The sequence below is a fragment of the Mastomys coucha genome, unplaced genomic scaffold (assembly GCF_008632895.1).
Source record: "Mastomys coucha isolate ucsf_1 unplaced genomic scaffold, UCSF_Mcou_1 pScaffold9, whole genome shotgun sequence".
In the NCBI taxonomy this organism is placed as follows: Eukaryota; Metazoa; Chordata; class Mammalia; order Rodentia; family Muridae; genus Mastomys; species Mastomys coucha.
This window is the reverse complement of record NW_022196915.1, coordinates 27,646,357-27,660,144: the sequence shown is the minus strand read 5'-3', so window position 1 is coordinate 27,660,144 and position 13,788 is coordinate 27,646,357. Positions and strand designations below refer to the sequence as shown.

Below are 13,788 nucleotides of genomic sequence, written 5' to 3'. Positions count from 1 at the left end.
CTGAGCCATCTTGCCAGCCCCGCATGGATGTTTTATAGGATCCCAGTGTGAATATCTTGACTATATTTTAAATTATTTAAGGATGGTTTCCACTTGGCTGCTGTTGTGCCTTTGCCAAATTGCTTGTTATTAATGTGTGTATCCTGTGAAATGCAATTGCTCTTTGTATGTTGACCTTGCTTCCTGTAACCTCAGGAAACTGTTAACTGAAGCTGCCCTATGCATGTCCTTTAGGACTTCCTATTCTTACATGACAGTGATGAGTAAAGACAGCTTAATCTCTTTCTAATCTGACGTATTTTCCTATCTTCATGTCTTAAGTAGTGGCCAGGACCTTCAGTAGAGTGGCAAGGGAAGCTGATGACGAGTCTCAGGGAAGGAAGCAGTCTTTCTTCAACATGTGGTAGTGCCTCTGCCTCAAAGTTTCTTTTTCTTTCTTTTTTTTTTTTTTTGATATTTTATGAGAAATTTATCATATAGCTCAAATGACATTGTATTTGCAGTAATATACACAAATATAAACATGAATAAATTAATTTTAATATCTTTAAGACAATATGTTGACTTAGACTTCAAATGTGTTTTTTAAAGATAAAGGGTTTTATTACATGCATGCACAAGCAGACATGATAGTAAATACTTATTATCGTATCTGGGAGGTTGAGACAGAAGGATCTGGAATTCAAGGCCAGCTCTTACTATATAGTAAGAACTTGCCCCCCAAAAAATACATTTTTAAAAAATTACATACGACATAAGATTATTATAGAAATTTTAAACAAACCAAAAGAAAAAAGATAAAAGTCCTAAAAATCTACCACTCAGAGAATCACTGACAGAATTTTTCAAGAGTTCCAGACAAATTATATGAGAATGTTGGTCTTCTGTAACTCTAGTCCAGCTTTGTTATTATTGTCTCTTATTGTAATGATGCAGGACAGAAAGAAGGAAGAATCAATCCTGACTATAAGATGTCAAGACCAGCCTTTGTTGTTGTGAGTCAGGCTAGGGAGGATGACTTTGAACTACTAATCCTCCTGCCTCCACCTCCCAGTACTGGTGTTACAGCCTGAGCCATCACTTCTGGCTAGTCCAGCTTCTTTGGAGCAATGCTTTGCTATACTTTACTTCTGTGTTTCTGAACTATGTAGTTGTCATATGAATGATAACATCTTAGGCATTTTTAATTGTGTTCCATTATGAGAAGTGGAGATTTCTTTTTTTATTACTATTTTTTATTAGATATTTTCTTTATTTACATGTCATAAAATATCTCCTTTCCCAGTTTCCCCTCCAAAAACAAAACAAAACCAACAACAGGAACAAACCCCTGTTCGCCTCCCTCTGCTTGCCACCTCACCCTCTCCTGCTTACTGGTCCTGGCATTCCCCTACACTGGGGCATAGAACCTTCACAAGGGCCTCTCCTCCCATTGATGGCCATCCTCTGCTATACACATGCTGCTGGAGCCATTAGTCCCACCATGTGTGCTCTTTGATTGGTGGTTTAGTCCCTGGGAGCTCTGAGGGTACTAGTTAGTTCATATTGTTGTTCGTCCTAAGGAGCTTCAAACCCTTCAGCTCCTTGGGTCCTTATTACATGTTGAAGCATCTTCTGGGTATATGCCCAGGAGTGGAATAACTGGGTCCTCTGGTAGTACTATGTACAATTTCTGGAGGAACCACCAAACTGAATTCCAGAGTAATTATACCCGCTTGCAATCCCACCAGCAATGAAGGAGTGTTCCTCATTCTCCACAACCTCACCAGCATCTGCTGTCACTTGAGTTTTTTATCCTAACCATTATAACTGGTGTGAAGTAGAATCTCAGGGTTGTTTTGATTTGCATTTCCCTGGAGAAGTGGAGATTTCTTAAGACTTCTTTTTCTCATTGATTTTATTTTTATTTTTTAATATATATAATAAATAAATGTAATAATCCAAATGAATGGACAAATAATACAAGAATCATAATCATCTCAATGGAAGCAAAAAAAGAAAAAAGAAAGGAAGAAAGAAAGAAAAGTCTTTGATAAGATTCAACATGCATTCTTAATAAAAATCCTAGAACAAGTAGGACTGTAGGAAATATATTCCAACATAATAAAGGTTATGTATGACAAATTCATGGTCAATATCATCCTAATGAATAAAACAACTGATAAGCCACATTAAAATCAGAATGGGAAAGGACTGCCCACTATTTCTACTGCTCATCCATAATGTAATTGAAGCATTAGCTGGAGGAATAAGGCAAGAGAAGGGATACAAATGGGAAAATATTAAGACAAATTATTTTCAATTGAAGATTATATTATGTTACACCCTATGTTCCCAAAATTTAACTAGAAAAATTATAGAAATTATCAATAATTTCAGCAAAGTGTTATGATACATAATTGATTTACAAAATTTACCAGTCTTAATACATATGTGTAACAAGCGTGCTGAGAAAGAGATCATGGACATGCTCCTCTTCCCAGTTTCTCAAATAAAATAAAATATTTAAAATATACATAAAAAAAGAGGTTAAAAAAACCTTTACAATATGTGAAGAAAGAGATTAAGAAACAGAATTTGAAGACCTCCCAAGCGTATAGCTTCATACAATTAACATTGTGGAAAAAGACCTTCCTATCAAAACAATTTACTGATTCAAAGAAATCATAATCAACATCCTCACCTCATTCTTCACATAAATAGAAAGAAAATCCTTAATTTGATATAGGACAACAAAAGACGCAGAATAGCCAATTAGTCCTAGATTAGTGTTTGTTTCTATGCATTCTGCTCATTTTTAGTGCTAAGTGCATCTGTCTATCATCCCAACTTTTATATATATATATTTCTATTGAGTCAATTTTGTTCAATATTAGAATGGCCACTCCAGCTTGTTTCTTGAGATCATTTACTTGGAAAATTGTTTTCCAAGCTTTTACTCTAAGGTAGTGTCTGTCTTTGTCACTGAGGTGGGTTTCCTGTATGCAGCAAAATGCTGGGTCATCATTACGTATCCAGTCTATTAGTCTATGTCTATTTATTTGGGAGTTGAGTCTATTGATCTTAAGAGATCTTAAAGAAAAGTGATTGTTACTCTCTGTTGCTTTTGTTGTTAGAGGTAGAATTATGTTTTGTGTGGCTATCTTCTTTTGGGTTTGTTGAAAGATTATTTTCTCTCTTTTTCTAGGATGTAGTTTCCCTCCTTGTGTTGGTGTTTTCCATCTATTATCCTTTATAGGGCTGGATTTGTGAAAAGATATTGTGTAAATTTGGTTTTGTCATGGAATATCTTGTTTTCTCTATCTATGGTAATTGAGAGTTTTGCTGGGTATAGTAGTCTGGGCTGGCATTTGTGTTCTTGTAGGGTCTGTATGACATCTGCCCAGGATCTTTTAGCTTTCATAGTCTCTGGTGAGAAGTCTGGTGTAATTCTGATAGGTCTGCCTTCATATATTACTTGACCTTTTTTCCTTTCTGCTTTTAATATTCTTTCTTTGTTTAGTGCACTTGTTGTTTTGATTATTATATGACGGCAGGAATTTCTTTCCTGGTCCAGTCTATTTGGAGTTCTATAGGCTTATTGTATGTTTATGGGCATCTCTTTCTTTAGGTTAGGGAAGTTTTCTTCTATAACTTTGTTGAAGATATTTACTGGCCCATTTACATTGGGAGTCTTCACTCTCTTCTATACCTATTACCCTTAGGTTTGGTCTTCTCATTGTGTCCTGGATTTCCTGGATGTTCTGGGTTAGGAGCTTTTTGCCTTTTCCATTTTCTTTGACTTTTGTGTCAATGTTTTCTTTGGTATCTTCTGCCCCTGAGATTCTCTCTTCTATCTCTTGTATTTTGTTGGTGATGTTTGCATCTATGACACCTGATCTCTTTCCTAGGTTTCCTAACTCCAGGGTTGTCTCCCTTTGTGATTTTTTTTTTATTGTTTCTATTTCCATTTTTAGATCTTGGATGGTTTTGTTCATTTCTTTCGCCTGTTTGATTGTGTTTTCTTGTAATTCTTTAAGGGATTTTTTTATATCCTCTTTAAGGACTTCTAGTTGTTTACCTGTGTTCTCCTGTATTTCTTTGAGGGTTCTATTTATGTCTTTCTTAAAGTCCTGTATCATCATCATGAGAAGTGATTTTATATCTGAATCTTGCTTTTCCGGTGTGATGGTGTGTCCAGGACTTGCAATGGTGGGAGTATTGGGTTCTGATGATGGCAAGTAACCTTGGTTTGTGTTGCTTATATTCTTATACTTTCCCCACATCATCTGGTTATCTCTAGTGCTACCTACCCTTGCTAAATCTGACTGGAGCCTGTCCTTCATGTGATCCTGGTTGTGTCAGAACTTCTCAGAGTCTAGCTGTCTCTGGGATCCTGTGATTCTGGGATCCTGAGATCTAGAGATCCTGGATGTGTCAGAGCTCCTGGGAGTAAAGCTGCCTCTGGGACCCTGAGATTCTGGTGTGAACAAGCCCCTGAGATCCTGGGATCCTGGGTGTGTTAGAGTACCTGGGAGTGGAGCTTCCTCTGGGTGTGTGGGACTCACTGCAGAGTCTGGGCCCAAGGTCTGCTCAGGGCTCCAGCCCAGACTTGAAGGAGCTCAAGGTTTTCTATAATGTCCCACAACCACAGTACAATGACCTAATTCAGGAAATTAACCTGGGCTCAGTGCTATTTGGGAATCCAAGGCTTTACTCAAATTCCACATGTTTCCCCTCTAATGCTCTGTTTCTGGTATAGGGCTCTGTCCATATCTCACATTCAATTTAGTTGTTATGTTTCCTTAGCATACTTTCACTTGGTACAGCTCATGCCCTTGACCTGACTGATGCATTGTTTTGCATTGTTCCTCAAAATGGGATTGTCTGAAATTTTTGAGGTTATACAATTCTAGCAAAAGAATCACATGCATACACAGAGAGAGACACACACACATGCATACACAAAATTACTTTGTGTCCGTCTTGATACATTCTGTCACGAGCTCAGATTCCAATATGTCAACACTGTGATGTCAAATTTTATTTTTCTTGACTTAAATTTCAATTGTCTGACATGGAACCATTGTACATACATAAATTGTATCTACTGCTGTGATACATAAGTGTGTGTATACTATACAACACATATGCCAACAAACTGGAAGAAGGAGCACATTATTTAACAAGTAAAAAAGCAAAATGAAACTTCTGAACAGGGTCTCGGAGATAATAGAAGCCCAGACCAAGACACCATCTGATAAGGGGAGGACAACACCATTCTCTGAAAGTGTTCAATAGCTTCCTGGTCCTGAGTCTCTGCACTTATATTTGAAGGGAAAGGCATATTGGTTTTTTTTTACAGTGTGCACACATTGCATAGAATCACTTCCAGATCAATATGGAGTGTAGGGCCATCCACTTTGTCTGGAATACCTATGGAAGGGTTGGGTTAGTCGGTTCACACGGCCACCCATTTTGACAATCAGGCACTTCAAAGGATTAATGATAGCATTACTGCTATGGATATGGTCATCATTGCCTTCCCTGTCAATTGCACTGACTCACCTTCCTTTCCAGAGAGGCTGTAGCTAGAAATAAATGGTAACTGGCTGTCCCTCCTGGCCTTATGAGTATGTGCTTTGTGTCTCCTTCAGCTATTTATGTTGTAATCTCTTGTTTTCACTTAAAGAAACAAATATCTAAATTGTCTTTCATCAAAATGAAACTTGCTTTGAATGAAAAATATTGTCTTAATTCTAGGAAAAGAAGGTAAAGTCACCTTGACCTTGAGATATATGGAGCTTGAACAGGTGAGCACACACACACACACACACATACACCCATGGGTGAGAGGCAATTTGGAAAAAAAAACAAACCTCAAGTCACAGGAATCTAGAAACAAAGATTATAGCAATGGTGGTAAGATAGACAACTTCCCAATACACCCTGGAAATTAAGAGCTGCCTAATGGGTTTTGACCCATCAGAAGTTCAAGGTTTTTCTTTAATGACCAGGGCAACATATAAGTCAAATTATTGCTAGGAAGATGGAAGAACGAGGGCCAACATGCCACATGGTAAGGGAAGTCCATTCCATGGATGATAAGTGATGAACTCCTTGTATTCTAGAGCAGTATTCAAAACAGTGTCTCCTTCTAGGCTGCAGCTGCCTGTACTACAATTCTCATGGGTTGCTGCCTTTGTAGCCTCCTTATCTGCCCCACCCCTCCTTGCTATGCCAAGCAGCTCCCAGCTCTTTCTCAATATCTCTTGCAATGCTTTTCAGATGAAAAAGGAAGTGGGCATAGCAATGGATCTTACCTTTGGAGATATGCAAAAGTGAGGGTTTTCTTTTTTCTCCAAGCACTATAGGCTATTATGCAAAAGAACTGGCCTCAGATTCTTGGACATCTCAAACACTGGGGCATTGGGAATGCTTCCTCACTCCAGGAGCTGCAGAAAGGGTATAGAGATCACTCACTGCCTGACTTTGCATGGCTAAGGAAGCAGGTGCACATAGTGTTAGGTGTATTGAAGGCAGGTTTCCAGGGTGTAGGTGGAGTAAGAGTGGGTGAGTCAACAGGAAAAAATTGTGTGTGTATGTGTGTGTGTGTGTGTGTGTGTGTGTGTGTGTGACTTTTCTCAGAAGACCAATGCTGGGTGGCTCCACTTACAAGGCAGGTATAAATAGTGGTGCCTGACAAACAGAGGTGCATTTACCGGGACCTCCTGGGGCCAACAAGGAAGCAATCTGTGAGTGCCTCTGCTTCTCATTTTATTTCCCTACCTCTCGTGGAGATGTCTTTGTCCATCTGAGATGTTTATCCCACTGATTTTGAGAAAGGAGAATAGGATTCTGGTTCTAGGTTCTGGTTCAGAGACCAGGGATTTTGAGGGGTGGAGGTGAGGGACACAGTGAGGGAAAAGTATCCTCTGTCCCTATGTCACCTTCTGTGGCTCAGAGGAAGATTTGGTTTCTGAGATGGAGTAGTGTTGATGAATATGTTACATATTTTCACAGACCTACACAGACTATGGAGAACTGAGGTGAATTTTTCTCGGATCCCAATTTCATAAGAAAAACAGTAGAGGAAGAACTCCCCAGACTTCCCTAGGCTGGGGTTTCAAGCTCAGGTTGATGCCAAAGGAGTAGAAACAAGGACAAAATGAGTTCTCTCTTAGCCTAAACTCTTTATTAAACAATAAAATTAATGGCTCATGGTCTCTGATTTGTCAGGCAACATTATGAAGAGCTACTGTTCTCAATAAACTTTTGCTCTTAAAGCAGTGGGCCATACAAGCTGTGCGCTGTGGCTCTGCACACTCCATCCACTGCCCCAGCTAATTAGTCTGTCCCAGATTTGGAGGCCTGTAGGTCTGCTCTCTGCAGGCCTCATTAATGCTAAGGTGAATAGATGGGAGATCAGAAGGCCTTTTGTCCTAACTCTTCCAAAGAATGAGGCATGGGGCCCTAAAGTTAAAGTGGCTACTGGCAAAGGAATAAATGGCCTTGCTCTGACTTGGGCCTGCCCTTCAGTACTGATGACAGAATCTCTGCTAAAACAATGGTAAGGAAGTGGCCTGTAAGCTCATTAAGGCATTTCTAGGAAGTCCCAAGAGACCTAAGGAAATTGTAAATAAGAAATGCAAAGCTTTGTAGCAGAGGATGGCCTGGTCTGTCATCAGTGGGAGGAGAGGCCCTTGGTCCTATGAAGGTTCTATGCCCAAGTGTAGGGGAACGCCAGGGCAAGGAAGCAGGAGAGGGTGGGTTGGTGAGTGGGGGAGGGGGAAGGGAACAGGTTTCCCTACCCACCCCACCCCCCAGGAGAAACTGGGAAAGAAGATATCATTTGAAATGTAAATAAAGAAAATATCTAATAAAAGAAAAGAAAAAGAAAAAGAAATGCAAAGCTTTAACTCAGAAACACCAGGCAAAGAAACAGCAGGTAGGACGCCCTGAAAAATATGCAATCCACCCCCAGTTGTGGTAAAATTCTTCCTCATTTTACAGGCCTCTTTTGCTTTGTCCTCAGCCAATGTGCTGCCTATGGACTCTTTCCTTCCTTGAGAGGAAAGATGTTATTATAATTCAGGTCTTGAGTGTCCCCCAGTATGCCATATCCCAGACATGTCAGCCTTGTGTCGCCATTGGAAAGTGCTGGTCATGAGAAGTTAAGACCTTGATACCCTACTTAGGGAGTTACAAAAGTCTCCCATCCTGCAATCAGGTCTCAGCCAGACTATGTCCCTCTCAGACAGTGACTGGATACTCTGCTAAATTTTTTCTCTTGGTTCCTCCTCAAACCAGACTCTAATCTAAATAAGCCCATCTGGAATGTTCCTTCCCCCAGACAAAACCTTTCCCTGGAGCCCTTTCAGATTGCCCAGTAGACTTCTGAGTATCTCTGAGACTCTCCAACTGCCTGTGTTCTCTTTAGTACTTTCCACATGGGCTTGGTGTCTGGTCCAGGAATGCCAAACAGACTGGCAAGCATGTGACCATACTCCAGCCTGAGGTCAGTACAAGCATCTAGAACCTCAGAGCCAGGTTCATCTCTGGATCAGTGGGGTTCAATGTCAGTGCTAATCCAGGTAGCCAGGGACTGAATGCAGACTCAGCCTCAAATGAGTTAAGCCAACTGTCCTAGAATATAGAAGGAGGACCAGGGATGAGACATTCCTCAGTGATGGACCCTAAACTCAGCCACTGTTCTCATGGGACACCAGAGATGAACACTACAGTCAACCCCTGTTAGAATGCTAGTCAGGCTACTCACTCCCTCAAAAGCTAGACCATGTATCGACCTCCATAAACGGCTTTTGGAGTCTTACTGTCTTATCGCTCTGGGTGCTCATCATAGGGGAAGATGTGGGGATGAAGATTTCTCTTCTCCGGACTTAGCAGCCACTACCTAGAACCTCATCCTAGAACCATCATTGCCTCTTTTCTCTTTCTCATCCCTGCAGGCCATGCTGCACTTTCTCTCCATGCTTGTCTTGCTTGTACAGCCCCTGGGCAATATGGGAGCAGAAATGAAGACCCTCTCACAGAGATCAGTAACCAACACATGCACCTTAGTCATGTGTAGCCCGACAGAGAATGGCCTGCCTGGTCGTGATGGACGTGATGGGAGAGAAGGTCCACGGGGTGAGAAGGGTGAACCAGGTAAGCTGGGACCAAGGGAGTTGGAATGTGAACTAATCTGATCCCCCAGGTTCTTTGTGATCAACTTGGATATGAGCTTCTTCCTCCTAAGGATTGAGTTTCCCCCTGCTTCCTGCCAAAGAAAATATCTAATAATAGAAAAGAAAAAGAAAAAGAAATGCAAAGCTTTAACCCAGAAACACCAGGTAAAGAAACAGCAGGTAGGAAGCCCTGAAAAATATGCAATCCACCCCCAGTTGTGGTTAAATTCTTCCTCATTTTACAGACCTCTTTTGCTTTGTCCTCAGCCAATGTGCTGCCTATGGACTCTTTCCTTCCTTGAGAGGAAAGATGTTATTATAATTCAGGTGTCCATGCTTCCTGCCAAACACATGTTTTTTTGTTTGTGTGCTTGTTTGTTTGACCCACCATGTGCTTCCTCCCATAATTCAGCTGACCTGGATCCCTGGATTCTTCTTGTTCTGAAAATGGGTAAATTACTGATATAATCCTGTTCCAGCAGTTAGTAATTGCTCCTTTTGTTTAAGTGGTGCTAATAGGGAATGTTAATTAGTTTTTAATATTTTATCTGCACTGCATGTGTAGTGGGAAAGATGATGCTCCATAGACCTATAAACAGATTTTATTGGCAGAACCCACTTATGACATTACAAGGGAAGATTGGAATTTGTGTTTCTTTGTACAACTTTGTGCTCAAGTATATACTTGGAAATCTATTTAATCCTTTCAAAGGCCACAAGGAACATACCAGTCTTCTTTAACAGGTAAAGTGGAGGGTGGTAAAGTTGAAAGAACAAAGGCTTCTACATTAAACAGATCTTGACTGTTAGCTACCTCTCTGTGACTGTGACCCTTAGAGACACCTACTAAGTATTACAAAGTCTCAGTTGCCTGTCTCCAAGTGAGAATAATATTTACCAAATAATTTTTGACAAATGATGAAGCCAAAGACTTTATTTCATACTGAGTCTTCTGGGCAAAGTTTAGTGTTCCTGCTGACCACGTTAGTATATTCTCTAGTTTACCAGTAGGACTAATAAGCAAAGAAATTAGCCCCCAAAATACTGACCCTGCAGAGTCTCATGGGCAAGAGTAGGGAATTCAATAAAGAAGCAACACAGGTGGAGGGACACACTACCCTGAGCTGCAGCTTTGATGGGATCAAATACTATGTTTCCAGTTCAGCAAGCTTCAGAAATTGGATGGTGACTGTAAGAGTGTGAACAAGAAGTCAAGTTCTCTGTCTTTTGGTGAGAGCTCACCCAAATTTCCTCCCTATGTGTGATACCCCAACATATACCTTCTTACCCCACTGTACATGTCAAGAAAGCAAAGGAATCCACCTGCTTCTGTGGATACTATCACTATGATGCTACCATAGGGACAACACCACTTTGATGCCTTCTGTAGGACAAGGGGTAATCAGTGGGTCACCTAATATAAGTATTTACATTACCAGAAACAAGGAAGTGGGCTTCACTGTTCATACAGGTGAAACAAGAGGGCTAGTTAAACTGTGAAGGGCCTTTGATTTACAAATATATGTCATGTAACACTAATTAATTAACATCTTGTAATTTATTGAAGTATGGTGGTCTTTCTAAAAGATATTACAGTGGGTTTTACAAAACATCTCAGTTGTCATCCTCAATTAGGGTATATCTCTGTCAGTGTCATTCCTTTCGCAATATTGACTTCCTCTTTGCTCATGAACCCCAATTGTCCAAACTGACTTTCCTCACTATTCATAAGACTGAGGCTCTCGGGCAGGAGAGATGCATCAGTGTTTAAGAAGGGACACATCTCTTGCAGAAAATCTGAGTTTATTTCTGTTTGTTTGGGTTTTTCCCACATTTTTTGTGCATATAAATACACTGTAGCTGTCTTCAGACACAACATAAGAGGGCATAGGATCCCATTACAAATGGTTGTGAGCCACCATGTGGTTGCTGTGAATTGAACTTAGGACCTCTGGAAGAGCAGTCATTACTCTTCCATCTCTCTATCCCTGAGTTTATTTCTTATACACCATTCATTTTGGATGACTTACAATAACTACCTATAACTCTAGCTCCAGGGGAACTGACACTTTCCCTGCTCTGGACTATATAGGTACCTACACACATACACACACACACACACACCAGACACACTTAAAATACAATAAATCTTAAAAGGTAGAGAAAGGGCATGGGAGCCAAGAATGTGCTCCTGTACTTACATGAAAAAGTCAGGTCAAATATAATTTAGCAACAGCTGTTCTCAAAGCTCCAAGGAAGGTCCTTATTGAACCAGTAATCTGTTGTACTCAAGTCTCAGTAAAAAGAATAACTACTATTAAAGCTGTATAAGTCATGAAAATCTCAGAAGACATTTGAGAAACAGTAAGCTTCTTCAAGTCCTCAAGTTCCATTGAGTACAGACAGTGTCCAAATGCTTACATTCTGTTCATAAGACCAGGGTCTAATAAGTAGGTTTAGTATTAAAGATCTTAACATTGAGGAAGAAATGGAATGACAAAGCTATAAAATAAATTGAAAGATTATTTCAATAAATAGTATCATTAAAAAGCTATAAGTAACTTCTCTCTATCTAGCAATCCCCTCCTATGTAATTTATATTCATTCATTGACCTTGGGGTCAGATATCTGTGTTGATGTAGAATACTTGTTGCTTGACTAAGAACAGTCTCAGAGTCCTGATAGCCATTCCCATGGCTTCACACAGGTTCAGCCATGAAGCTCAGGACCTCTTGCCCCTTTGAATACCTATGTCTTAAAACACCTGCTACTTTGCCCCAAGGTTCTGTCTCCATCCTTTCCTGCTGTCTGGTGGTAGCTCAATGATGCTTCAAATTAAAACAAGAAGACTCCATATGGAAAAAAATACTATGTTTCTTGTCCCAGTTTGCATTTTGTATGGTTGGAAGGAAGCTAATGACACTTAGAATAAATAGGCTACATGGGTTAAAAGGTAAGAGAAGGTAGGTCTAAGGTAAGACACAAAGTGGCCTCCTACATAAATGGACTGGGGCTTGAGAGCCATCCAGGAGTGGCCACAAGAGCAATGGGACTTGATATAGCAGCTCCCTCTCTGAGATCCCCATTTCTCTCTCTTGTTCCCAGAGGGAGCTGGGAATTGAATGTTGGATGTTCCTTTCCCACAGTTGTCTTGGAATTGGTCTCATATCTTTATATTTCCTGCTCTTTGGTTGGGCCTTGGGCAAAGAAACCACTAGTCACTTTTGATCATTTATTTGGAGGATTTTGAAATCTGCCAGTCCCCAGAATTTGTTGAAAGGGGAAGTTGAAGCTTAAGAAGAGATACTCTTGAGCAGATGATGTGGGGGTAAGGATTAGACCTGTGGGTCACTGGAGTGAGATCTCAGGCTAAGAAATGCTTAACCTGAATCAAGGACTTCCTGCTTCAGCAGGATGCATAGTTAGATATGTGATGTGGCCCTGTCATGTAACTCTCTATGATTCATCATGAGAAAGACTAGGAAGCCCAGAATCTTCCAGAAATTTCACATACAGCCAATCCTAATTGCACTTTTTGCCTTGGGAAGGCCTGGTTTCTCTTGTTTTCAAACCTGGAATTTCATCTCTCTTCTCTTCTCTCTCAAATGATCTACATAGGATTTAGTCTCTAAATCCCTTCTAGTCCTGCTTCCTCTGAGGATATGGTGTGTTGGGCAGGGCTCTGTGAAGAGAAAAACATACTACACTTCCTTTTCTTCAACAGCCATTCTTGCCCCATGGTATGTTATGAATCTCTTAGAAAGCACACATACAACAATGCAAGCTAGTTAAACCCAGTCTACTGTTATCAATGCCCCCACTTCCCAACTCTTTTGACTAGTCACTATTCTACATTCAGGTTGGCATATGTTTTAGTAGCCATATAAGACAGAACATGGGGCACTTGTCTTTCTGTGTCTGGCTTTCATTTAATATGATGCTCTTCACATCCACCAATGTTTCTACAGATGATGGGTTTTTTTATTATGCATGGATAATATCCCACTATGTATTTATACCACATTACCCATTCATCCATTGGTGAGCATATCCTAGGCTGTTGGCATATCTTAGCTATGCTGAATGATACTTCAATAAGCATAAGTGTGCAGGTATCACTTTGGTTTATTGATTGAATTTCAATTCTATATATTTCCAGGCATAATAGAATTGTATGGTAATTATAGTTCTAGTCTTTTGGGTTGTTCTGTTTTCTTTTTAGGAATCCCAACACTGTTTTCCACAGCAGCTATACTAAGTCATTGCCTATATAAATCTCCCCTCTTATCCACATCCACACCACTATTTGCTTTTTCTGTACTGATTTGGGGTTTTACAAACACACACACACACAAACAACAACAACAACACGTGGCTTATTTTGTTATATTTTGTAAAAGCTATTTTAACAAGTGCAAAATGGAATTTCATTGCAGTTTTGATTAATATTTGCTTGATAGTTGCTGAGTAAAGCTGAAACTGACATTTTTTTCATTTACTTTCTGACAAGTAATCTGTTCAAATAATCTGCCCATTTTATTTTTATTTTTTTAAAAAAAAAACTTTTATTGCATTATGATGAGAAAAGTTACATGATTTCAATTTACCTGAATTTGTTAAC

The 13,788-nt window shown here is 39.9% G+C and overlaps 1 protein-coding gene across 1 annotated transcript in view; it reads left to right on the top strand.

Annotated features, from left to right (window-relative positions):
- Positions 1-6,660: 6,660 nt before the first annotated feature.
- Sftpd (surfactant protein D) overlaps positions 6,661-13,788 on the top strand; it is a 15,262-nt gene continuing 8,134 nt past the window's right edge. The window contains exons 1-2 of the mRNA XM_031362115.1: positions 6,661-6,734; positions 8,949-9,147. Of these exons, the coding sequence (XP_031217975.1) occupies positions 8,952-9,147 (196 nt within the window). The 5' untranslated portion in view covers positions 6,661-6,734; positions 8,949-8,951. The remainder of the gene's footprint in view (positions 6,735-8,948; positions 9,148-13,788) is intronic.